Source organism: Haliotis rubra, unplaced genomic scaffold (assembly GCF_003918875.1).
Source record: "Haliotis rubra isolate DU_JTF1 unplaced genomic scaffold, ASM391887v1 Scf824, whole genome shotgun sequence".
Taxonomy (NCBI): domain Eukaryota; kingdom Metazoa; phylum Mollusca; class Gastropoda; order Lepetellida; family Haliotidae; genus Haliotis; species Haliotis rubra.
Window position 1 is genome coordinate 121,838 of NW_025767551.1, and position 26,324 is coordinate 148,161.

General features: G+C 41.1%; 1 protein-coding gene across 1 annotated transcript in view; it reads left to right on the forward strand.

The window, feature by feature from the left end:
• The window catches only part of LOC124262153 (putative carbonic anhydrase-like protein 2), a 52,938-nt gene extending 28,323 nt beyond the window's left edge, over nucleotides 1–24,615 (forward strand). Inside the window, exons 2-6 of the mRNA XM_046696614.1 lie at nucleotides 243–309; nucleotides 18,459–18,613; nucleotides 19,921–20,049; nucleotides 21,143–21,196; nucleotides 24,607–24,615. Coding sequence (XP_046552570.1) covers nucleotides 276–309; nucleotides 18,459–18,613; nucleotides 19,921–20,049; nucleotides 21,143–21,196; nucleotides 24,607–24,615 — 381 coding nt within the window. The 5' untranslated portion in view covers nucleotides 243–275. The remainder of the gene's footprint in view (nucleotides 1–242; nucleotides 310–18,458; nucleotides 18,614–19,920; nucleotides 20,050–21,142; nucleotides 21,197–24,606) is intronic.
• Nucleotides 24,616–26,324: the final 1,709 nt, after the last annotated feature.

Here is a 26,324-nt window from a genome sequence, read left to right on the forward strand (position 1 = left end):
CCGGTTCCAATTGGACGTCATCAACTCGACAATTGATGGCGCGTGGAGATAAATGTCTCAGCCAAACGCTGCAGCAATGACAACCCGTCCAGCTTCATCCCTAAACGATATGAACAGTGTCCCTCTCCCTGTCACCCCGCATTACCCGTGCTTTATGGGGAGACGGAGAGATCACCAAAGATGACTATAAATCTGTCACAGCACCAGAGTTATCTTTAATCAATGTCCTTGATTTCTCGCAGATTGGTCAGCCCGTGAACGAAGCCTTTAAAACCATGGCAACCTTTGCGCAACGGATATTGTGGAAAGGTAAATCACATTTTTTCATCTAAATGATCATTACTGTTCTCTACAAAAGTAATCGGTCTTTTCGACTGTTGAACTGTCTAAACTACCTCGTGACGGTTCCTCCTGGTTTGGTGGTGTCGTTGGGACGTATTTGTTTGGGGTATACTCAAGGTGATAAGTAGAGGAACATGTGTAAGTGTCGGGGAACGGTTTAGTGTTAGGTTGGAATTAGGGTATACTCAAGGGTATAAGTAGAGGAACATGTGTAAATGTCGGGGAACGGTTTCGTGTTGGGTTGGAATTAGGGTTATTCAAGGTTATAAGTAGAGGAACATGTGTAAATGTCGGGGAACGGTTTCGTGTTGGGTTGGAATTAGGGTACACTCAAGGGTATAAGTAGAGGAACATGTGTAAATGTCGGGGAACGGTTTCGTGTTGGGTTGGAATTAGGGTACACTCAAGGTTACATAAGTAGAGGAACATGTGTAAATGTCGGGGAACGGTTTCGTGTTGGGTTGGAATTAGGGTACTCGGAATTGGTCACAATGCAGGCAACTCTTTGATCTTGACTGGGATCCGGCCTACCTAAACGAGCCATTTTCTCAATGGCTGCGACTGGGCGACGCAAAACAGTCATTGGTCCAAGGTATGGGATGAAAGCTAATAGTCGATTACTGTTTGTAAAATGAAGTTGCTCCCGCCCAAACTGTATATCATCAGAACAGGTTGTTACAACGTTCATCGATTGAGGTGTAGGTATGTCCTCCTGGGTGCCGATCCACAAAACGTCCGTAGCACTACGACAATCGTAAGCCTATGATTAACTATAGAGTTACGACAGGTCGTAACGTTACGAACGCTTTGTAAGCCTATGATTAACTATAGAGTTACGACAGGTCGTAACGTTACGAACGCTTTGTGGATCGCGACCCTGTTTCTTTACGTTGGTACTAATCCCGACTGAGCACCTATACCGTGATATGGTACAGAGATTCTTGTCAAACCGAAACATGAATCTCATTAACCTATTCAGACAATGACCTACTTTTCAGCCGATTCGAATTTTCTCATGTGAAACTGAAAATAGACATCACAAACAACTATGGTTACACTGAATTCCAATTCCTTGTTTCAAAAGAAAATCGTATTTACAATGAATTGTAACTTTTAAGCTTTAATAATATCGTATTTCTATATTTTATTGCGAGGTGTAGGCAGCATGACCTTAACTATGACGTCACAGACTGCCCCTGTTTGATGAGGTCGTAAAATGATTCACAATGCATCTGGCTCGCTTATGTTATGTGTTTTTGCGCTTATTCAGTGTAGTTCTGTAACGCACAATGTGATAAATATAATATCAAGTCCGTACAAGACCGCCAAACTTTTCTAGCGGGAGAGCCTCGTTTTGACATTTCCACGATTTCCAGATTTCCGTTTTGTCAGAGCACCCTGCACAACGCGATTGCAAAGATTAGAAGAAGCGTGGTGTTGCAATATACAAGTGCTTAGATGTATCAAATAATGCTGATTAATAATGATGTATCCAGTTGAATGAATTGGTCTCAAAATTCTGGACTGGTTATTGTGCTACGTTACGCAGTAGGACGGGACCCAGTCAACAGGAAACGAGTTTTGTAATCTATGTTTTGACTTGTTGTCTCCTGTTGGGTGATAGCGTAAAGTTTCCTGTGCGAATATAAAATGAAACCAGTTTAGATTGCAACTCCTGTAATAATTATCGGATGAGACGACTGAGTTTAGTTTACGCCGCTTTTAGCAATATTCCAGAATATCACGGCAGGGGACACCAGAAATGGAACACAAGCCCATGTTGGGAATCGAACCCGGGTCTTCGGCGTGACGAGCCAACGCTTTAAACTAGTCTAATAATAATCGGAAACACGACGGGTATTGTTGGCACAGTGCACGGTTGGGTTGAGGGTGAGGGTGAGAGTGAGGCGGGGAGATGGGGGAGAATGTGGGTATGGCCTTGTCGGTCTGACTTTGATATAGGGGAACCTTTAGGTTATCTGGAAGGCGTTGGGTCAGGTTTAGAGCAAAGTAACCTTTTGATACAAGGGGAAGCTCTTGATCATTATGTAATGAAATTGTTTCATCTTGTGATGTTGGAGTGAGTGAATGAGCGAGGGTGGATTTACGCCGTATGACTTGTCATAAAGGAAGGTTTCGACATGAGGACGTGCGAGGAACGGTCAAGGAAGAATGCGTGCGTATTGGCTTATAACGTTGAGGAAAAGGTATTGTTATCCAGCCTCCAATCTGCTACCATACCTATTAACGTGTTTGGACACAGATCAACAAAGAACTCTTAGCCCTAGCATTGTCTTAAGTGCCCTAAGTTATGGGAATTATTACCGTCTTAGATCGTTTTTGCGCTCTATGGATCAATGTGACGTGAATATCACACTATTGGCTCAAAACGTGTATAGCTATTGCCAATGTGACGTCAGTTTACGCCGCACAGCAATATTCCAGCTCATAACGCGGCGGTCATCATTTATTGAATATTGTTTTGAGTCAAAATAAAAGAATTTATTTGTTTTATTGTTTTTATTGTTCGAGCAGGCCAAACTAGACCCTTGATATGAGAGAAAATCGGAGAGTGATTCCGTCCATAGACGTTTACTGTTTTGGTGAAACCCCTGATCACGGGCGTGGTACTGACACACCCAGAAACATTATCAGGTCTAACTTTTAATTCAGCTCCGCCCAATGATCACAGGTTCCTAGCATGCCCAAGGGACGTAACTCTGCACAGCGAGTTATAGCGTTGAAGACCATCGGGTCAGTGGCGCCCACATGGTCATAAAACGAAAGTTCTGTTTGATCGGAATTCTAGGTTCTGATGATGCCGACACACACAAATTGGATAAAGATTATTCACAGATGTGTGAGAAGTGTTTAAGGTTGTCGAACTTAAATTGAGCGATATAAAAAAGTTGACTATTGTCAGATGAAGTGTAAATAACAATTGATGCTGGCAATTCTCAAAATACAGTCTGTTTGATCGTTCTGATGAACGATTTTCATCCAGAACGTTTTAATGATTACGTCTGAGTAGAACAGCTTAAAAGAAAGAAGTGTGTTTATGAGTGTATTTGTGTTTTCTCTGATCTTAAGACGTCCTTCAGAATGGCACCTAATGCTATAAACCTCGCTTATCGGGTTTCTCAACAAGGATTCATCAAGTAACACACACGACTGAGACAAAAAACTATTCTTGATAAATTATTATGTTTAATGTCATTATTCATTTAAAGATATTAAATTTTCCCCTTGAGCTAATACGAAACTATTCATGTGAATAATGGTCATCTAAAATGTAACTATATTTGCTCAGCGGCCTTCAACAAAATTCACTCGCTTGGGGGGAACCATGCCTGAGTGAGTGAGTGAGTGAGTGAGTAAGTGAGTGAATACTGCCGTATAATCAATACTGCAGCCATTGATGTGCAGTCGAATGTGATGAGAAAACAGAAGGTCGAGCTCCATGTTAAATCTGTAACATCACATTATCACGTTTGACAAAACAGATCAACAACTAAAGGACTGTCGGAAATGCTAGAAAAATGCTTTTTGACTTATATTTAAAATTCAGAGGTATTACAGTTACTTAAATAACAAATATCACTTCAAGAAACATCTACCTAATGTAGACCGGGGGGAATAAATTTAGAGACATGCTCCAAACTGTGTTTTTACTGATGAAAATACCAAAAACTTAGAAAAATAAGGGGTAGTTGGACGTTATTTGAAACAAACATTAACTGCCAGTGTTACGTCATCAGCATGCACGGTATCGACAGGTGAAATTGACACCTGAGCACACGCTCGGGCGAGGGGTCATCTCAATAGATGTTTTCTGCAAAATGTTGAATATGTGTACGTATAGTATACGCATCAGTTATGTAAGGGATCATTTGTGTATGTGTGTTTATTGTGACATAAACATACGAATTACTGTACATTGGAAAGAATCCTATCACTTGTGGTATCTTATCGATTGATTGTAGAAATGTGCAACGTTTTAATAAATGTTTTGCATGTCAACAGTATAGTTCATTGAAAAAATATGGATGTAATTCGGTCAGTTTAAATGTAGTTGTGAACATTGGCCAAAGATATATTATATATACATGTATTTTCTTCTCATAAAGTTTGTAGACCGTCCGTCTAAGCACTCCCTTGTCAAAGTTGTCAAGGATGGTTTTACGTCTCGGTTTTGCATATGAGACGGTCCCTGTCTTGTCTGATTTGTTTACAATATTGTAAACTTGTTGGTAAGACATGCCAATAGCTCTACAAGTTCTGTAATAAACCCTCTCTACACTAATGAAAGGTTTACCTCTGTCTTTTTTAAGCAGAAAAAAAAACTATAAACCTTTGCAACCATCGACTGCAAATCGTTGGCCATAGTGCACGCTGTGATAAAGATGTGCATGCATGACGGGAAACCTATTTATCAAGACTTAACATTTATATTAATATTTCTTCAATACAGAAAACGATAATTAAGTAAAGTAACACAAACATTCAACATTTATTTGTTTAGGAAAAACGTTAATTCATATTTTTACACCACCTGTATTATTAGCATAAATGTAAAGACTATTTCAGATTTCTGTTGTTGAATTCTGAATAAATCTTAAGTTGCTGTTTTGGTACCAAATTCTCTCCTGTAAACTGCCCTTTAAATGCATGAGGATGTTAAATCGATTGAAATAAAAATTAGGTAGACAATAGGCGAGTTGATATATTGACAACATAGTACATTTATCACCTTTATAAAGATACTAAGGCTAAAAAGCATTTTTCTAGCATTTCCGACAGTACTATAGTTTCTTTATGAACTTACCTGTCATACGAATATCTTATTACATGACATGATTCTCCTTTTTCTGAAAGTCGCTATAAATGTTTTACGATGATATTTACAAGTTAAATACTTGAACATAACAAGTCAAGGCTGTAAGATGGCATTAAAGCAATTGCGTCAACTCTCTTGCCTATAAAGCGTCAAATAGACAGAAAATATGTATTGCACAAACCGTCGTTTGTTATAAATAGCCCGCACCTATCCCATTAAAGATCAGTAAGACCCGTGTAGATCCGGGTTATAACGTTTTCAGCAACCCATGCTTGTCGTAAGAGGCGACTAACGGGATCGGGTGGTCAGACTCGCTGGCTTGGTTGACACATGTCATAGTATCCCATTTGCGTAAATCGATGCTCATGATGTTGATCACTGGATTGTCTGGTCCAGACTCGATTAGTTACAGACTGCCACCATATAGCTGGAACATTGCTGAGTGCGGCGTTATACAACAACACTGTACATAGTTGATGGTCCCAGAGCCATAGCCCAGGGCGAAGGCCAAGGGGGACATTAAGTATCACAGAGGGCCCATAACACTGGGTAAATATAACATTAGTAAACTGTCAAATGTCCTTAGTACCTTTCCCGATAGTTGACTTACCATCCAGTCTATGCTTTTCACGCACCCGGATCTTCAATGGTTATAAAGACCAATCTGGGGAATGTAAGTTATTTAGTAGATGCATAATTTAATGCACGTAGGAGGGACTCTATTTTCTTAACATTTCGATATAGAAAGCTGATCGTGAGGAAGGTCGTCAAAGATAATATACTCAAATTCAGAATTGAGGCAACGGGTTAAATATTTTGTTACAGATCCGTGAAGGTCCGGTTAGAAATGGTCTGTGCTTGTGAAAGGCAACGAAAGGATCGAATTGTCATGTCATCATGTCCCATTTGGGTAGATTGGTGCTCATGGTTTCAGTCACTAGATTGTCTGGTCCAGTCTCGATTATTTACCGACCACCGCCATATAGCTGGAATATTGCTGAGTGCGTCGTTAAGCATAAACCTGGAGATCGAGAAATCATCTGTTGATATTGATTGTTATATATGCGTCATTATGAGGTCACATAGACTAACAACTAGTCTCTGAAATGAACATATTTTACAGAAAAAAGGCCCATAATGGAATAAAATATAATAAAAAGGAGCCCTGAGACTTTCTTAATTTCCTGAAGCTGTGGAAATCTAGACTTGCCACATTTTCTAGAGTTGCTTGGGATTTCCTGGATAAATTTGCTTCAGGGTCTGTATGACAGACTTTGGGTCACAGATCTATTCTACAAAGTACATACAGTGTTGAGTACATCGGGTCAATCACAGGGTCAAGCAATGGGTCCGAGCAAGCGTGGTCAAGGAGGAAATATATCGTACATTGAAATGTTACATATGACGATTTACAAATTAAACTTAGTGTAGTCGTAAGTTTCTTAGAATACAAAGGGTTGTTTGAAAATTACATCCGTCGACTTCTAATTTGCGCAAGCATTGTGGTGACTTTGTAGGCATTTTGTATGATAACTTAAGCGATATTCCAGCAATTTTACTTCTAGAGACTCCAGAAACGAGCTTCACACATTGTACCCATATGGGGAATCGAACCTCAGCATTTGGCGGGAAGAACGAACACTTTAACCACTTGGCTATCCCACCGCCCTTGGTATGACGAGGGAACACTTTAACCTTAAAGCATCTCGCCTGTACGTTATCAAACGAACATTCCACTAAACTATCATTAAATACTCATGTCATTACTCTTGATAATCAGCAATTCCTTATTAACGAGGTGATTAAATGTAAGACGACTTTATTTCTCTTTAATCGGTCGCCATACTGCGAGGTATTTATATCTCGATGCCAGGGAGGCAGATAAAGTCCTCGCGATGACGTCAGTTGATGTAAGTGTCTAATTTAACAGGGCTAGTCTGGTAACTACAGTACAAACAGAAATGTCTTAATGGTCTTGGAATTCACGTTATCTCATGGACTCCAGCGAGAGTTTCACAACTTTATTAAGTGTCTGAAATCAATACGGAACAAAGATTGACACAGAAGCTTTCGGTATTATCTCTTGTTGAGAGAAAACTTGAAGTTATTTAAGATGTTATATTTGTTGACGTTACATCGTGTTGTTCAGACAAGATCGGGCTTCTCTCAAATACAAAAATCTCGTTTCTCCATGTTTACGGGGAATTATGGGATTCTCCTCCTCACATATGCTGACGTATTCATGTTGATATGTATTTTTAAATCCAGATTTTCTTCGTCAAATATCATTTGGGTTTCTCTTCCGTACTGAATATTGTGGTGCTTCGTCTTGATACCAGATCTTGTCTCGCCTGCCAAATCTCTCTGACCGACCAAAACTCGTCTGACCATCCAAATCTCGCACAACATCGCTATGTGCGTCAACTCGCACGTGATTTCACTGTGTGGACTGATCTTCGCAGTCATTTGTTTCTGAGTGTCATTTTCTCCATCAAAGTATGTTTTAAACCTTTCAGTGTCTCACAAACCAGGGAGACTATAAGACGTTGTAGATTATCCCTGCATAAACATAGTTCTTTGTCTTTGTGTCGTGTATGAATATCCAGTATAGACTCGGCTTTGTCTCGGGTTTATGCTCCCTCATACTGGGCTATGTGTACATGTTGTGTGGCAGTTACTTTATTATTTGAGATCTCGTATCCAAGCTACTTGATTCCTGGGCGTGTCGTATAAGAGGCTAAAAGATGGTGCTTGTTGTAACCCTGCCTCACCTCACCTCACCTCACCTCACCCCACATTACCTCACCTCACCTCACATTACCTCACATTATCTCACCTCACCTCACCCCACATTACCTCACCTCACCTCACCTCACCCTAACGTCTAAAATGTCGTGCCAGAAACGTTTTACCAAAGAAACAGTCTAAACCTGTACATGTATCACCCGAGGTCAGAGCTGTAGAATCCTGCCTGTGTATTACTCAACGTAATGTTCTCATATTAGGAATCATCCATTAGAAGATTAATGATCTAACACGAGATCGTGTTCTATGTCTCGCGAACGATATTATGCTAGAAACACTTGGAACCTGGGTATTTATAGGTTCGTTATGTTAGTGGCTAGATCTGTTGTAGCTTACCTGTATTGGAGGTTCGTTATGTTAGTGGCGCGATCTGTTGTAGCCTACCTGTATTGGAGGTTCGTAATGTTAGTGGCGCGATCTGTTGTAGCTTACCTGTATTGAAGGTTCGTGTAAAGTGATATGGCACATTGTCCGTCGTCTGTCATTCCAACCTGAGGTGTGTGAAGCTCACCTAGCACCATTTACCAATGGCCTTTCATTCTGAATTCGGATGAATTCGTTTATCAACGTAACTTGTGTGCCGATGGCAGATCCTCATGCATGTAAAGGGAAGTAAGTAACTATTATAGGATATCTATATAGCCTTAACATTCCCATGGGACTTGGCGCGGGAACTGATGTAATAAAATACCTGTCAAGCTGTCCAGGTAGACAGGAACCCAGTTAGTGCTCAACTCCACCACATTTGTGACCATTACGACTTGCTCGAAACCACATGTAACCACAGACAGATCAAAGGGAGATAAGTGATGGATGGTGTGAATGGGACAAACAATAATTATATGGCTTGTATAGCGTCATCAGATGGATTACCGACACGTGCCACTCAATATCCGGGACACGACGAATGTTGATCTGCGCATGCGTAGTACAATTAACAAATATAAGAGCACCCAAAGGATTAAATAAACCTTTACCCAAGCAGATGTGTTTCAATACCATCAGAGAGATTGCAAGATTTTAATTACTGTGTTATTCCTTGGAAGTGTGTTAGCCGCCGATGAGGCAATCTCTCTCTGCTGTTCCGTATTCTATATAGCATGTACTTTGTGACGTGAGTTCTTTTAAAGGGACTTTTATTTTCCGCCCTTCTGTCAAGGCGGTGATTGAATAGTTACGTTTGTTCTGATGACGTTGTTGGTAATCAAACAAAGCAAGGATTGACGTTCTCGTCATCAAATCCCCAAACTATTGTATTTTGCCACAGTCGGATGTTAATACTGTTTGCCTTGGTGAGTTCACGGAGATGATAGTGTTCCATCATCTGGTTTGGTGTCAGTTTTGCTATAACTTCTTTGAGAGGCATTTTAGAACTTTATTATTTGTAGCCAAACGAAGATGGTGTAAATTGGCTAACATTCCCCAGTTGGGCGATACACATCCCCTGCAGTGACTATCGCAAAACTGAAGGAAAACCAGGTTTTATGGATAGTCCACTTCTTTATTGCAATGGGCGCGACGTATCGGTGTAGGTACTAACACTGTTATCAAGCAAGTGATGACCTACACTACAAGTTAGTACATACACCGACACGTCGCGCCCATTGCAAAAAAGACGTTGACTAATAATAAAGTATAAAAAACAATCGGTGGATATTTTGTGGTGGTTGTCATATTGCTTTCCAAAGCCTTGTCGTTTTGTCTCCCTTAGCAAGCGTGTTTTTGTAAGATACTTGGTTGGTTTGTTTGTTGTTTAACGCCGCACTCAGCAACCTTCAAGTTTTATGGCGGTGGTCTGTAAACATTCGAGTCTGGACTAATTAGGATTATATACCGTAAAGGTATAGGTATACTGGTCACAGCATCACTATCAACTACTTTACCCCCCCCCCCCCCTTCTCTCTCTCTCTCTCTGAAGCATTGATACCTGCACGCACGTACGTACGCATACACACACACATACAGATATATATATCGTTCATGAGCATACATACACATACACACAAGCAAGTATGAAGATAACATAGAGCCTTAGCCAGTGTTAAGCCGTTGCTCCTACCGTTTCTGGTTGACATTGGTTCCAACCATTGTGTTGTTTATAGACATGATGGGCGGTTGTTGTTGGCCACAATATAGTCTAAATTCAGTGTAGTCCCTCCTAATTCCAAGGACAATAAAGCATTGGTTGGATCAATGAACTCGACCCGGGGAATGTTTGGACTTCCAGGTTTCATGTTGTCTTTAATAACATTCAATATTATTTTACTCGCAACACACTCATGATACGTTATGCATTACATTACAAATATTTCTGTTTGATGACATGCAAATATGCAGTGTTGTAAAACCAAAAGGTCACCAGAATTGTATCTTCCGGCATTGCCCCCTCGCTGATGATATTACACAGATCCCCCATTGTTGAATTGTCTCCAGGAACGCATGGAAATTTATGCTTTAGAAAATAAGTTTTTATAATCTCCAGAGCGTTAAGTTAGAAATGCGATCACGTACAATTCGGGAATATTTCATATTTCTTCTGATTTGATCAATATTGGTTGACAGCCTAAACGCTGGGTGTTAGGGTTAACTTCATGGAGTTGTAACAAATGGCAGTTTAATCAGGGTTAGCGTTCAACATCTGTAACATGTCAGATGAATTGTCATCGTTACTTTTCTCATGAATCATCTGATCTGTATCAGCATCCTGTCGAATCTTGATTTGGTCCATTTTTGGTCACTAGTTGACCCGTGAAGCTACTATGGCAAACAGACATTATTGGCTAATTTCTCAGTTGTCCCTTAAAGCTATGCAGTTTCGCGAAGATATCACTGAAAAAGTCACACTTAAGAAGGCGTGGTCGGGCCGAATAATATCAAAAAGGTGTCATGAAAATGGCACAGTTATTCCGTGAAAGAGTCTTAATTATTGACAAACAAAACAACAGATATCGATGCTATGACTCAGTAAATAGCAGAAGGGTCGTGATTGTGGCTCTTCAAGTTCCGGGTTTGATTCCCCACGTGTATAATGTCTGGATCCCTAGTATCCCCTCCGTAATACTGCATGTATATTGCTAAAAGCGTAAAACAATCTCGTCCATTAACCATCGACGTCTTTGGGACCAGTGTCACAATGATCAGTGTTGTTATTGTATCCGGCATCTTCAGTTTTGTCTGTGTTCCTATATACTCTCCCCCAAAAAGAAACGCATCAAGAAAATAGCAATTTCATGTAGCAATGAATTAAAACGTGATTCATTTTACAAAAGGTTTTGCTCTGTTTACGAGTCCTATGGTGTTTATGTTTTGAAGCATCACAACAAAACGCACCATCCGTAAAATACCCGTATTTAACAGCATGATTTTCAATTTCGGCGTGTAGTGTCACAGAATACACAATTCACATGCAATGTACGTGAACGTTGGGGATCAGATAGTCTCAATGAGGGGTATAAAAGGTTGATCGCTGTCTGTCGATTATTCACTGTATTTGGAATATTGTTGACGAACGCAAAATGCCACGTCTAAGTGAAGCCAACCGTCATATCGCCATTGGTTTGCTTGAAGCTGTCTAGTCTCAACGTGCAGTTGCCCGACTCATGATTGTTCACCAAAGCACCATTTCACGGCTCTGGGAGAGATATCGTCGACAGAATGCGGTAGCAGATGCCCCTCGTAGTAGGCGACCTCGAGCGACCACTGCGGCGCAGGATCGCTACATCCGGGTACATCACCTGCGTCATCGAACAGCTACGGCGACCAGTGCCGCTCGACAAATACCCGGATTGAGGAGGCTTTCTGCACAGACCGTCAGGAACAGGTTGAGAGAGGCTGGTTTACGTGCCAGAAGACCTTATTTTGACCCTGTGCTTCGACAACAACATCGTCGACATCGAGTTCATGGTGCACCAACGTTCAGGCCTGGGACCTACCGAATTGGCGTAGAATCTGGTTCAGTGATGAATCACGATTTCTATTGGAACGACGCGATGGAAGAATGCGGGTGTACAGACGTCGACGTGAACGTTTCGCCGACGCTTGCGTTCCCGAGGTGGACAGATTCGGCCGGGACAGTGTTATGATGTGGGGAGCGATCACCTGACGTAGAAGAAGTGATTTGGTGATGATCCAGGGCAACCTGACAGCTCAACGGTACTGTGACGAAATCCTACGCCCACACTTATTTCCAATCATTGATCGGCAGAGGGAGTTGTTTCAAAAGGACAATGCCAGGCCTCACACACCACGTCACACTAGAGACTTCCTCCAGAACAACAACATCAATGTGCTCCCCTGGCCCTCAAGATCACCGGACTTAAACCCGATCGAACATCTGTGGGATGCCCTGGACAGACGGGTGCGACGCCGTAACCCTCAGCCCCAGACACTTCAGCAACTCGCACAGGCACAACAGGCAGAGTGGCCTGCGATTGGGCAACACGAGATTTTGAGACTTATTCGTTCGATGCCGAGGCGATGCCGTTCAGTTCTGGATGCCCACGGTGGTCACACGAGGTATTGACTTCAGCGCCACCACACGTCTCCATGTGACACTCAAACTGACTTTCCTCGAGTTGGTGCCAAAGACGGATCAGTCTGCATTCCCAGTGTGCAATTTCGCTATATTTTATTGACTCATAAAGCCTACAAGATGTTTCACAATAAACATAAAATACAGTTGAAATTCCTATATGCGTTTCTTTTTTGGGAGAGTATATTTACATAAATCTAACCATACTATTTAAGAGAAAAAGTGCCTAGCTCATCTGGTGTAAAAGACATATCTCCATCACATGAATCGAAACTCGACGTCAGTCAGCTGGTATATTTACGTTTCTGTTCCCGTTACAAGTCACGTATAATGATATTTCCCTGTCGTGGTCACTTCCCGGAGTCGTCTTAGATATGACAGCTGAGATATATCCCCTGCGGTTGGTAAATACTCTTGACAGTTTTGGGGAAACTCTAGTGATCCCTGGGGGTGGGGAATACAGTCTGGGCTCGCCACATCGACCAGAGGAAGTCCCTCGTGGGAGCCCACGGGACTCAGTTTGCCTTTAGCTTGACTAGCTTTTAGAGTCAGAAGAAGTGTGTGTGTGTTTTACAATTCACTGCAATCATTATGGTTGCCTTAGTACAAGGAGTATCTTAGAATGCCTTAATCCGATACAAATTAATACCATGTCAGTGTTAAAGAGACCATATTAGATCGTGAATGTGATGTGAAGTCGCACTATTTATAGTCAGTTTAATTGTGTTGTGTATTTTTATGCAACTTGCTCTCATGCCGCTTAAATCGAAAATAGTTTATTATCAATGTTTGCCTATGACATGATACTGTTTTCACATCAGGGTTCCTGCCTCAGTGAGAATTTATTGTGGTTACATCGATACTACGATTTCCGAATGAAATCTTCCAAAGGCTCACAAGGACTAAGATTTTAGATATTAATAACTTTTGTTTGATGTTTAACGCCACAGTCAGCAATAGTAACTTTTGTGAAATGTATGAGCGCAGATGTGGTTCTAAGAAAAAGGATTATGTTAATGTTAAGCTCGAATTTCGGATTAGATCGAATCCTTGGGCAAAAGGAGGTAACTCTACACAGCGCAGTGGGCAAATCACAAATGCACGTTTCAATTAGCTAATGAGGTGAGGTGAAATTGGATTTAACGTCGTACGTGCTTGAGAATATTTCGCTCATATGACGACGTGCATGCGTGTGTATGTGTATGTGCGGCTGCTTGTACTAGCCCAGACTGAAGCTGGTTTCATAGTGCTAGCCCACTGAGATACCATGCTGCATGAATAGTTGAATACCCCACTCAGAAACATTACACTGACTCCGAGCCGACCAGTCCTTGTTGTACCCATTAATGTCGAGCGCCAGGCAGGGACCAACAAGTACCACATTTTTACGCCTTTTGGTATGACGCGGTCGGGGATCGAACCCGCGACCTTCCGCTCTCCTGGCGGACGCTCTAACTACTACACCATGGAGGCGGTCAATTGGCTAGTTACCGTTGTTAAATGTGACAAGTGAATGGAGTACTTGAAAGCACGTTCGGCCTTGATGCAGAGTACGGAAACATGGCTATAAACAAAATAATGACACAAAATAAGAACTGATGTATCATTTACATCTGACAAGAAATAAAAAAAGCTCTCCTTAAGTATTCTTGTCTGTCATTTACGAAAGATAATCACATTTAACTTTGTGGTTTTAGCATATCTGTTTTGACGTTACATTTTAATGTTTTTTGAGTAAAGCTCTTTTGATATATTGATGGGATGCTTATGACTTAAAACATTATAATTTCGGAAGATAAACGTTTCTATTGTAGGAGTGGCGTTTATCTTGTATTGCTTCAACATTTTGACATTTTTTTCATCATTATCTTATAAACATTTGATGGAGTCTTTTACTGTCTGTTATTATATGTGAGACATTGTGGTATCTGGCGCCCCAATTAAATGGTGAGCACTGCGCAGCAAATCGAAACACCGTGTTCTTTAGCTACAACCGTTTGTTTGTTTGTTTGTTATTAAACTTCGAACTCAGCAATATCCCTGCTATATGATCTGTAAATAATCGAGTCCCGACAAGACAATCCAGTGGTCAATAGCAGTTCAGATGCGATGACATGTGTCCACCACCCGATCCCTGACCACCCGATCCCGTTAGTCGCCTCTTACGACAAGCATTGGGTGACTGAAGACCAATTGAAGAGTGTCATCATCCCAGATTTGTAAATGCTTTGGGGAATTTCGTAGCTGAGTTGAACTGTTAGATCAGCGACGATGACAGTTTTAGTTTTACGCCGCTTTTCATGTCACGGCGGGGACACCAGAAATGGGACTACCCTTGGGGAATCGTGGTCGGCGTGACAGCAACGCTTTATAACGTTGCCATGAAGGGCTTGGGTGGTCCAGCGGTTATAGTGTTTGATTCTTAGTTTGACTCTTATTAAATATCTTGTAACGATAATAGTTGTATTTAGGTCCAGTCATATTCGAGCATACACCCCTTGGGCTTGATAGACATTAAATTATGTTCAAAGCCATGCTAAACTCACCTAGTCACTCACCAAGTGAATATTCAATTCGCCAAACTGTCATTTTCATACTCACCAACCTTGGGACTATACAAAATCAAAACTGTCCGTGGGCCACTCAAAGGAAATCGATAATCATTAAACACACATTCTACTGGGTACCCATTCACCGCGGGATCAACAGAGGCGTGTTTCGAACAAAGGCACTACCCTAAGGAGCTTTAGTGACGGGCGGGGAACCTGCAGAGATCCGTGATCTCGCTTAAATGTTGTGTGAAACAACATTCGCTCACATTAAAATTTATTGACGAAGTGATCAAACATCAGCGCAAATTTAAATTGGTAATAAAGAGCATATAATTTACATCATCAAATTTCTTGATGTCATCTGTTTTAACGAAATCCATTGACATTTACTGAGTTGGAAATGGGTTTTCAGTAGCTTTAAGCTGGAATTTAGATGGAATACGGAGAAATTATGATTGAGATAACACTGTTTTTCGACTGTCTATTAAGGCCTTTAGACTTCAGTAGTAGGAACGGATGAGGCTTATCGACCCTCCATCTCACAGCGCTACGTTTTACTTCGACGTTAGATGTTCTTGTTAAAGTGATATGTTGTGATGAAATCTGCTGCCAGTAATACACGGTGAAGGAGTGACTGGATTTGGTGGTACATGTATATAGGATGTGTACACGAGGCTCGCGTGCTATTAAGATATTTGATGTTCTGGCTGTTTAATTGTTTTCCTTTTATCCAATATCTAAATTCGTCAAAAATCATTTCAAACAGGATCAGGGTACATACGTTGCCCAAAGGCCAGGAGCAGCATGTATGTATGTATGTCTGTGTGTGTGTGCGTGTGTGTGCGTGCGTGCGTGCGTGCGTGCGTGCGTGCGTCGCGTGCCAGACGTCCATCGCTTCGGTGAAACCCAAGAGCACGAGTATGGTGTTGACATAGGAATATGATCAGGGTAAACCAAGATTCGAACCCACTATCATTCAGCTCATGGCATGCCCAATTGACGCAACTTCCACAGTGAACACGGGTTAGAATATTGATCTTCAGCAACCCATGCTTGTCGTAAGAGGCGACTAACGGGATCGGATGGTCAGGCTCGCTGACTTGGTTGACACATGTGATCGGTTCACAATTGCGCAGATCGATGTTCATGCTGTTGATCACTTGATGTTCTGGTCAAGACTCGTTTATTTACAGACCGCCGCCATATAGCTAGAATACTGTGGAGTGTGGCGTAAAACTAAACTCACTCACTCACCCACAGTGAACAGGCACACACACCCCATCCTCCAAAATAGGAAACTATGGGGATGTAACTCCAGGCGAATTTATTCGCCATCCGCACGTCCTAGCTAGCATCTCCCAGATACGTCACTGATCATGTCTCCTTGGGTCACCACATTCCTTTTATGTCATTATGTATGAGGACATGTTTTATCGTGCTTTATCTAACGTGACAGGTCAGCTGCAAGTTTACATTTCATGCCTTGTAGAAACAATGATCTGGTAGTTTCTCCTGCCGTCCCGTAGGATGTTGATGAACTTGGTTGAAACACGGGTCGTCGTAGCGTGAAATTAGGTCCTGTCGTAATATGATCCCCTGGGACATCCGATCACTGAGACATGAGGACAGTAGTTAGAACGCACACACATTTTACCATTTTTGACACTTTGTTTATCTATACATCCGTCAAAGTCTATTTCTCTATCACAAAATATTAAGTGAGTGAGTTTAGTTTTACGTCGCTTTTAGCAATATTCCCGCAATATCACGGCCGGGGACACCATAAATGGGCTTCACACAATGTACCCATGTAGGGAATCTAACCCGGATCTTCGACGTGACGAGCGAACGCTTAACCACTATTCTACCATGACTTTTAAGTATGTTCGTTTTTGATTGGCTGTTACTAAAAAATTAGAAGTGAAAAGTTTTCAAATAAGCACTTCTGAGAGCCGGTTCACTGCGCGTAGTGTCAAAACACTACGCAAGGGTAATGAGTGCATATTTAAAACGCGTTCTATTCATGGTGCATAGGTCATGGTAGAATGGAGATAATCCTACTGCGTTTACATTTTGGAAGTGATTATAGTTGGTTGAACGCTGCTAAATAGAATAGAATAGAAGAATAGAATAACACTTTAATGCCTTTTCAGGAATTTGTGTTACATCAGCAGAGCTACTGACACATTAGAGAGATACCAAACATATTTACATAAATTGTTTGATTTAGGTATCTTCACATTTGTTTAAGAGAGATATGGTACTTGGAATAAAGGATGTACAGTGGTACAGTGGAACTCTTAGTTTTCACAATTGGGACTTTGTAGCGGTGGCCTGAAGGGAGGAGGTTGTATTCCGAATTTAAGTAGTGAGTACGGTCAGATATGATTTTGACAGCTTAATTCACGATTTGCCGCTCATATATTGATGATAAACATTCAAATCTGACTCCAGCGATTTTACTTGCAGTGTTAACAATTTTGTCTATTTTAGATTTGAAATGAACTGAGAGAGACCCGTACCAACAATGGAAGGAAAAGGTTAAAATACTCTGAATAAATGCTACATAAAAAAAAGATAACATCGCAGATGGGTTTACATTAAAAGATCTCAGTTTACGCATGAGATGAAGACGTTGTTGACACTTTTTGTATAGGGTTTCAGTGTTAGAGTTCCAGTTCAGCTTAGAGTCAATGAAGGTTCCCAGTGTCTCAACACATTCACCATTGATTATCACTGGAAGCATTTCTGTGGGTTTACTCCGAAAGTCAATTATAAGTTCCTTTGTTTTTGTGACATTTAAGAGTAAGTGGTTTTCTGCACACCAAGTCGTAAAATGATTAATGTCCTCTTTATACAGTTCTTCAGAATCAGTGTCGTTCAGTTTGCCGACAATTGCTGCATCATCTGCGAACTTTACAGTTGAACAGGTTGAATTCGAGCTTGCACAATCATTAGTGTAGAGGGTGAAAAGAACAGGAGATATTGCACAGCCTTGTGGTGCACCATGAAACATTTAGCAGCGTTCAACCAACTATAATCACTTCCATAATGTAAACACAGTTGGATTATCTCCTAATTATCATTTCGAATTTTTTGTCAAGAAGATGTACTGCTTCCAGGCTTAGAAAGCCTAGTGGTTAAGGTAGTTGCTGTCACTGTGGAGAGATGGTCGGATTCCCACATGGTTTCCAATACAATGGTGTACCATATGTTGTACGGTTATGACGAACTCAAAGGGACTGTAGATTTTAATAATTAATTAGATCACTGTTCCAATACTTACCGAAACGGATATTTATCAATCATATCCAACAAAAATTGATTTTTGCGAAATATTTATCGTTTTGTTTGGAACCATGTTTTAATCATGACGTTTATCTGTTCCCAGGCCAGTCAACCCGGGTAGAGACGATCCCCGCCAAAGCCCTCTTCCCCAACACCAACTATTACGTCACGTACGAGGGCTCACTCACACAACCCGGATGTTATGAGACGGTCACGTGGGTCATATTCAACAAGCCCATATACATTTCAAAAGATATGGTAAGCATGTTAGATTCATTATTTGTCTAGTTTAACGGCTGCCTGTTTATTTGTCTGTTTATCTTTTGTGACAGGCTGCAGCTTGTGTATATACAACACCTGCGTATTTAAGATCCGGTTTATTGGCCCTCAACAACCCAAAACGCAACTAACGGGATCTGATTGTCAGGCTCGCAGACTGCCAGTTGCAAAGATCGATGCTTATGGCGTCTGTTAAGTTTGACGCAAAGAAACAGTTTTTGCCACAACCAAATATGAAATGCAAATATAAATATCTTTCTTCCTCAATTGCATAAAGGTAAGCTGCATGACCTATACGCAAACCTTTAAAAGTTGACGGGGAGATTTATTTAAGTATTTTGAAGTCATTTGGCGTTCGATGATGAGATGATGTGGCATTTTGCTGAGTGTGTATGTCATACTTTGTCCTGGCGAAGAGAGGACAGAATATCAACCACGAACATATCGATATACACTTGACATTTAACACTGGAGAGGCACGGCCATGTCAACAGTCGATGGTGATGTCAATTACGTTGGCATATTGAGAATGTGAAGGAACCGTTCTAAAGAACTTATAGGTCTCCAGTCAGATCTATTGATTTGACATTTAACTGGACAAAACTGACAGGCTCATATGTTCTGAAAATGTCGGATTTATCAATAATTTGTGCTTCTTGATTACCTTCCTCTAGGCAATGGCATAAAGTCTCCCTAAGATTTGTTTTGCTTCCCTTGAACCGCTTTGACTTCACTATTCTGGGAATAAAGTCTCACAGAATGAAGTGTCAGGATGTCCCGTTCCTCTGAGGCGCCGCAATTAGCTGGGAAGAGTTGCGTCCCCTAGGTATGCCCACGTGTTATGATCGTGAGACCGCTTGTCTTGATAATGTCTCTAGGTTTGTCGGACCCAAGGGCGGATTTCACCAGTAATAAATGTTCTACCTCTCTTGGAGCTTTCCTCTCATAGCACGCCGTGATATAACCAACTTTCTGTAAAACTGCCGTTACACAAAACTCGTCCCTCTTTGCCATTCTGATATCCGGATGCGTTCGGCTCAGCCCAGTCGGATATAACGTCGTTTTAACAGCACCCCAGTTACGTCAGAGTATGTCCGTCCATTGTAAAGGAGTGGGCACAGGATTAGCCACTTTCCACACTCAGACGTTTGGTGACACCAACGAGCAAGGGTGTGGTGCTGCCAAAGTATTTTTATCTTTATCAGGGCGAACCGGGAATTGAACACACAAGGCTTCTGGACTAGCATTTTATTTCTAAAATTCAAAGTAAGTTTTGTTTGTTGCAGCTGACGTCATTACGGCGCCTTCAACAAGGTATAAAAGACGACCCAAACAACATCGTGGCCAACAACAACCGCCCCATCATGCCAATTAACAACAGAGTGGTTCGAACCAATATCAACCACCAAGGAACGGTAGGGCAAATGATGTTACAGCACGTTAAAAGTTTGTGCTGTTTAGTTATTAGCGTTTACAAAATTTACTCTGGGCTTGAGGGGGGCTGTTAACATTACAGTTTAGAATTTTTAGAACTGATCTAAAAATGACAAGTTGAATATGGAGAATGGAGCTAAGGATATTATTGATAGTTTACTTCATCTTTATTCAAAATGAATACAGTAGGCATCTTTCATCTCATGCCCTTAGGATAGCTGACTATATTACATGAATAGTTCAAGTTTATTAGTTCAAAGGGGGAATGTGGTATCTTGGAATGAATAATAATATGGAATATGATATCTTTCCATGACCAGCTTTCGCCGATTCCGTAGAATTGATCGTTCTGTATTACTATATGAATCCTGGAGAAACCCGTTAACCAAGATTATGGTATTGGTGCTATTCTCGAGGACGTCTCAAGATCAGGGAAAACGCAAATAGACACATAAACATACTTCTTTCTGCTCCGGTTACAGCAAACTGTTCTGCGCAAACGAGGAAATGTGTTCATTTCAAGTATCGTCTAAAAATATATGTTCTTGGAATTTTACTAAGTTTTATTCAGATACTTGAAGCCAAATTATATATCACAACGGTTTTGCAAGACTGATGTTTCAATATATCTGACGTCAGAGAAATAAGCAAGTTGACGCAGTTGATTATTGGCTTCCTGGACAATTCAGGAAGGAAAAACTATAGAGTTACAGCGATTTTGAAAATCAGAGTAGCCTTGGCATATTATGAAACAACCATGTTTTGCCCATACAGATATTTTCAACTGGAAAGTATTTGTTGAACGACATTCCTAGACTAACGCTTAGTCTCTGAATGCATAATTTTGATTGTAACAAATAAACCCATTTAAATTGAAAAGGTTCCCAAGGGAGACCAGAGATTGGGGAGAACTAGACTTGCTTCATTTAGAGCTTAAGCATAGCAGGGAGGGCTAGGCTGAAGGGAAAATAATATGGTTCAGGGACTGTGAGACAGACTACGACATTCTCTGTTAGTCGGACATCATATAGTGATGTAACATTCTGAACTTAGCGTTCCACGTTTTAATCACAGTGGATTCTGGTTCAGTTCACTGCCCGGAATGGCTGCGGTATTCCTGATGCGGAAGTAAGCGGTATTTACTCACTCACTCACTCGAGTTCGATTACCTTCGAGTAAGTGAATGATGTTATAGGCCGCCGTGCTCGGGAATATTGCAACACAATTACGGCGGCAGGTGAGTACAATTATCTGGGTCAGACAAACCCGTGATGGATATCATGAGTAACACCATCAACCGTCACATTTTATGTCACATAAGGGGCGGTGGGGTAGTCTAGTGAATAAAGCTTTGGCTCGTCACGCCAAAGACACGGGTTCGATTACCCACATGGGTGAAAAGTGTGAAGACCATTTCTGGTGTCCCCCGCCGTGATATTGCTGGAATATTGCTAAAAGCGGCGTAAAACCAAACTCACTCACTCACTATGGCACATAAACGATGTAGAGGACCCGGAGCACTCTCACGGATGAAGAGAGGAAGAATGATGATGATCTTGGTTATGAGGTTATGAGGTCGTTCAGTATTATGTGGTAATATGTGTGAAGCCATGATATTGCTGGAACATTGCTTAAAGCGGCGTAAAACTACTCGCCCCCTCATTCTCTATTTTGTTGGTCTCTTTACCGTTTCAACTGTGTTGGCCTATTTGGATCGAAAATATTCGTCAGTCGTCAGAGTCATGTCCTTCTGAAATTGCAGAAAACTGTTATCACTGGTTCGAATCCCCGATACGCCAAAGTGGGCTTAACCAAAGTAGTGAACGTTGAACACAGGCATCACTTCGAGATTTCTTCCTTCTAAACGCTGCAAATAAAATACTGTTCTGGGCGGCGTTAAACTAAACTCATTCGCACCTGCTTACATAATTTCGGTAGCTACCATAAGCCATCGTGGCTCACTCACAAAACATCGCAGGTGTTGTAACACAAGGAGATTTTGATTGAAATATATTTCGTTCACAAATGGAATTTGTTTTTCTTTGGGAGATTCATTTTTCTCCGGCCGTCATCGATGTCATATTTGATTGAATTCTGCTTTATGAGCCGAGCCTGTGTGAAAATATCGATAGTCTGATAAATTAAATTGAAGAAACAAATTTCAAGATGACAGCTCTTGTTATATCTTACCCGAGTCGTCCCGTGGTGAATTACTGAATTACACGAGATTCTTCAGTGGGTTTTATCCTATAGTTTGGAAAAGGCGACATGGCATATTAGAACGTCTGGGTCGCAGAAAGATGATTCAGTTTAGAATACTGAGTTGTTTCCCTCAGTTCTGCCAGGATTCGGGGCGGCGGGGTAGCCTTGTGGTTAAAGCGTTTGCTCGTCACGGCGACATTGATACATTGTCCTAAGCCCATTTCTGGTGTCCTCCGCCGTCATATTGCTGGAATTTTGCTAAAAGTGGCATAAAACTAACTTCACTCAAACTTTGCTACAGTGATATTGTTCATGTTCCAGAGCTGTCGAACGATACCAGACACCACACGAATCGCCTCGCATGTTATTCATACGAAGTTTCGAAAACGGAGGTATTTCCCGTTGTTGTGTCATGTTAACGAACGGAAAGCCTGATTACATAAAAATGAAAATATAAAAGAAAAAGGCACGGGCATGTTATGACATGTCACAAATGGAAAAAAAATCGCTACAGTTTTTGCTTCTTTCGTGGTTTATCTGGACATTATAAATGTAAGCTTGCATTTTCATTAAAAAATACATTTATTTAAGTTGTAGTTGTATTATTTCAATTTTATTATAAAAATAAACTTCATATTTATCAACATGATATAGGTAATGTCTGTGAATGTCTACATCTCTACAATCCAAGATGGCGGTCAAATGTGAATAACGAACAACGGATATAGCGAACTAAATTTCTTGGTCCCTTGGAGTTCGTTATATCCGTGTTCTACTGTATATGCTGAATAGGGGTTTGAGTCAGCGTGGTTTTACGCCGCTTTTAGCAATATTCCAGCAATATGACGGCGGGGGACACCATAAATGGGCTTTTTATATTAAACTCATGTGAGGAATCGACTTGACGTGATGAGCAAACGCTTTAAGCTTTAGGCTACCTCACCGCCCCAAATAGAGATTTGAATCAAGACTTCTCTCACTCACTCTCATTGGTGTGTGGTTACATCTATGATCGTTTATCTTTGGGTCTTGGTCCAACATCAAATGAGTGAGTCCATATTGTTTCTAGCCCTCGTCAGCACTATTCAAGATATGCCGAGGCAGTTTTCAAAGAATCGATTCTGGGCAAGACACACCTATGGGTGCCTATGTCTTGAGAACCCAACTCACGCACTTTGGCCATCTGTATATCGATGGAGACTTGGAACTTCGAACATACACGTATTGATCTAAAACCTCTGTAAGACGAATGTCCTGTAATAGTTTTACAAACCAAACAAACCAAAAGGAAACCGCGAATCCTGCCATTTCTGACAGTTAGCGTTCCGTGTGCAACGAAAGCGCCATGGAACAGGTGTTTCCGGTGGCGCGAGACTGTGCACGTGGAGTTCGTGCTCTCCGTGTATTCGTCAATGTGTCACGTGGATTGGCGGCATACCTTTCAACACTGTTGTTATTGACTGCACGTGTTATGCAGATACGCGGGTTCAGGTCAGGTCGTCACTTGGCAGTGAAACTGTTTACCGCACAACTAAAGATAGTTAACTCCAGTGACATTATGTAACCTGTATCATTCATATATCAAAATGATTTTTCTTTTCTTTTCAGAGCACAAGCAACATATGTGGGATGACACGATACACATTTTATCAATTGAGTGATGTTAATATTTGGATATTGCTGAGTGCGGCATTCAACAACAAACAAAATAGGGATGCTTTACATGAAAGTATTGAATACAGTTTTGTAGCATTAATATTTGATTGTAGCCATTTTGGAAAATACAGTTGCCTTAAATCAGTATATGCAGGACAAAGAAATAGAAAGTGTCATTCATTCTCTACAGTATTACAAAATGGACAGAACCTTTGTGATTTTATAATAGATGAATATCTTCCTTGACTGATATATAAATCATTTAGGCCAAGTCTCAGGCGTATGAAAACATTACGAAGCTTTTTACTACGTAAGTTGTATAGCTCTTTTTGTTTTCATCACTGTCAAGGTTAGGTCGTATCGCTCGATTTAAAAAGTAGTGTCAAAATAGAAAGAAACTGATTTTTGCCGTTTCAAATCAAGGTGCTAAGATTTAAAAATACTTCCACTGGGAATATCCACAAAAATACATCGACGAATATCGTTTAATGCAATTAGGTGGGGTGTTTTTACAATGCCACTTCGCAGAAGAAAAATCTGTGAAAGTTTTTCAGTGCAATAAATTCTTTCTATCTTGGGGAATATGTATTTTGAAATAACTTTTATGTATGCAGAAAACCTTTCGTAAATAATTTAAGAGTAGATTAAATTAGTAAACAATAAATGGTTTCTATTTTCAGCTTGAATAGCATCGACAGCAAGGGGTGTCGACAAGGAAACTTAGAGGTGTTTCCGAAAGTAAATTAGGGAAGAAGTCAAAAGTGACTGAATCAGATTTTACGATAGTTCCAGAGGCAAGATGACCCCAGATGCATATTTGAGTGGTATTTTAAAAGTTGGTGTGTACAGTAAAGACACATTTTATGCATACAAAACTTCATTTATTTTGTGCGTGCGACCTCTCGATAAAGACACATTTACCGTTATCCCACACTGACAACGGATCTTTAGGAATGTTTCATCACGAAATAAATGAAGTTTTTTCTGTAAAATTTGTCCTTATTGTAACATAAAATGATTTAGGTATTTATCTACGAAATGTTCACATGATTTTATTTACCAAAAATATGTTCGGCGATGGACTCCGTCCATTACGCATGCCACATAACAAATTATCGTGGGTTCGAACTCCAGATTCGTGTGTTTCACCTACATCCAGCTGAGATGCCGTGATATAACTGAAATACTGTTAAAAGCGACCGCCTTCGTGGTGTAGTGGTTACAGTGCTAGCCCGGGAGGTGGGAAATCTTAGGTTCATCCCCCGCAACAAAATATATAAATGTTACTTGTTGTTACCATGGCTGGCGCTCAGCTTTAAAAGGATAAAACTGGCACATGGGGCACAGATACTGACTGACTGACTGACTGAGTATGGTTTTACGCCGTTTTTAGCAATATTCAAGCGATATCACGGCGGGGGACACCAGAAATGGGCTTCGCAAATTGTACCCATGTGGGGAATCGAACCCGGGCCTTCGGCGTGACGAGCGAACGCTTTAACCACTAGGCTACCCCACCGCCCCGGGGCACAGATACTATCTCTCTGAGTCGAGCATAGGCGGTAAACTGCGGCATGGTATTTCAGTGAGCAAGCACTTAAAAACCGGCACTGGCCCGGACTAGAACAGGCAGTCACACACGAGAACGCATATCACGATAGAAGTGAAACAGTGTTAACCCTGTAACTGGGGTGGTGGGGTAGTCCAGTGGTTAAAGCGTTCGCTCTTCACGCCGAACACCCGGGTTCGATTCCCCACATGGGCACAATGTGTGAAGGCCATTTCTGGTGTCTCTCGTTGGAATACTGATGGAATATTGCTAAAAACGGCGTAAAACTAAACTCACTCGCTCACTAACGTGTTCTACGGGACACTGAACTCAGTTTCAACCCGACACCCCTTCTGTTATCAGTAAACCTGTCCCTTGATGTCTGACGGAAGACCAGGATGCAGTATGACCGTGCTGGCGCCACACTTCAACATTGTAACATAATGTATGCATGTCGCGTTTTCTGTCATATTTATATATTTTTGTACAAATGTAGAGTTGTAATAAAGAACAAAAATTAGAAATGTATGCAGGAGTTGTTTTGTTTCCCCAGCTGCAGCAATAAGACAATCGTCGACAGTCTGTGTGACTTTGTTTGTTGTTTAGCTCAGGAACATTCTAGTTATATAACAGTGGTTTGTAAATAATGGAGTCTGGACCAGAAAAAACAGCGAGCCTGACCAACCGACCCTGAATGTTGCTTGCTATGACAAGCATGGGTTACTGAAGATCTAAACTTCACAGGAAGTCAGTGTTTAGTCTCATCGAATAGCGTCGTGTCGTCTTAGCGACGAAATTGATTTCTGAATGTCGAGGAGTGTGTGTGTGCGTGCGTGCGTGCGTGAGTGC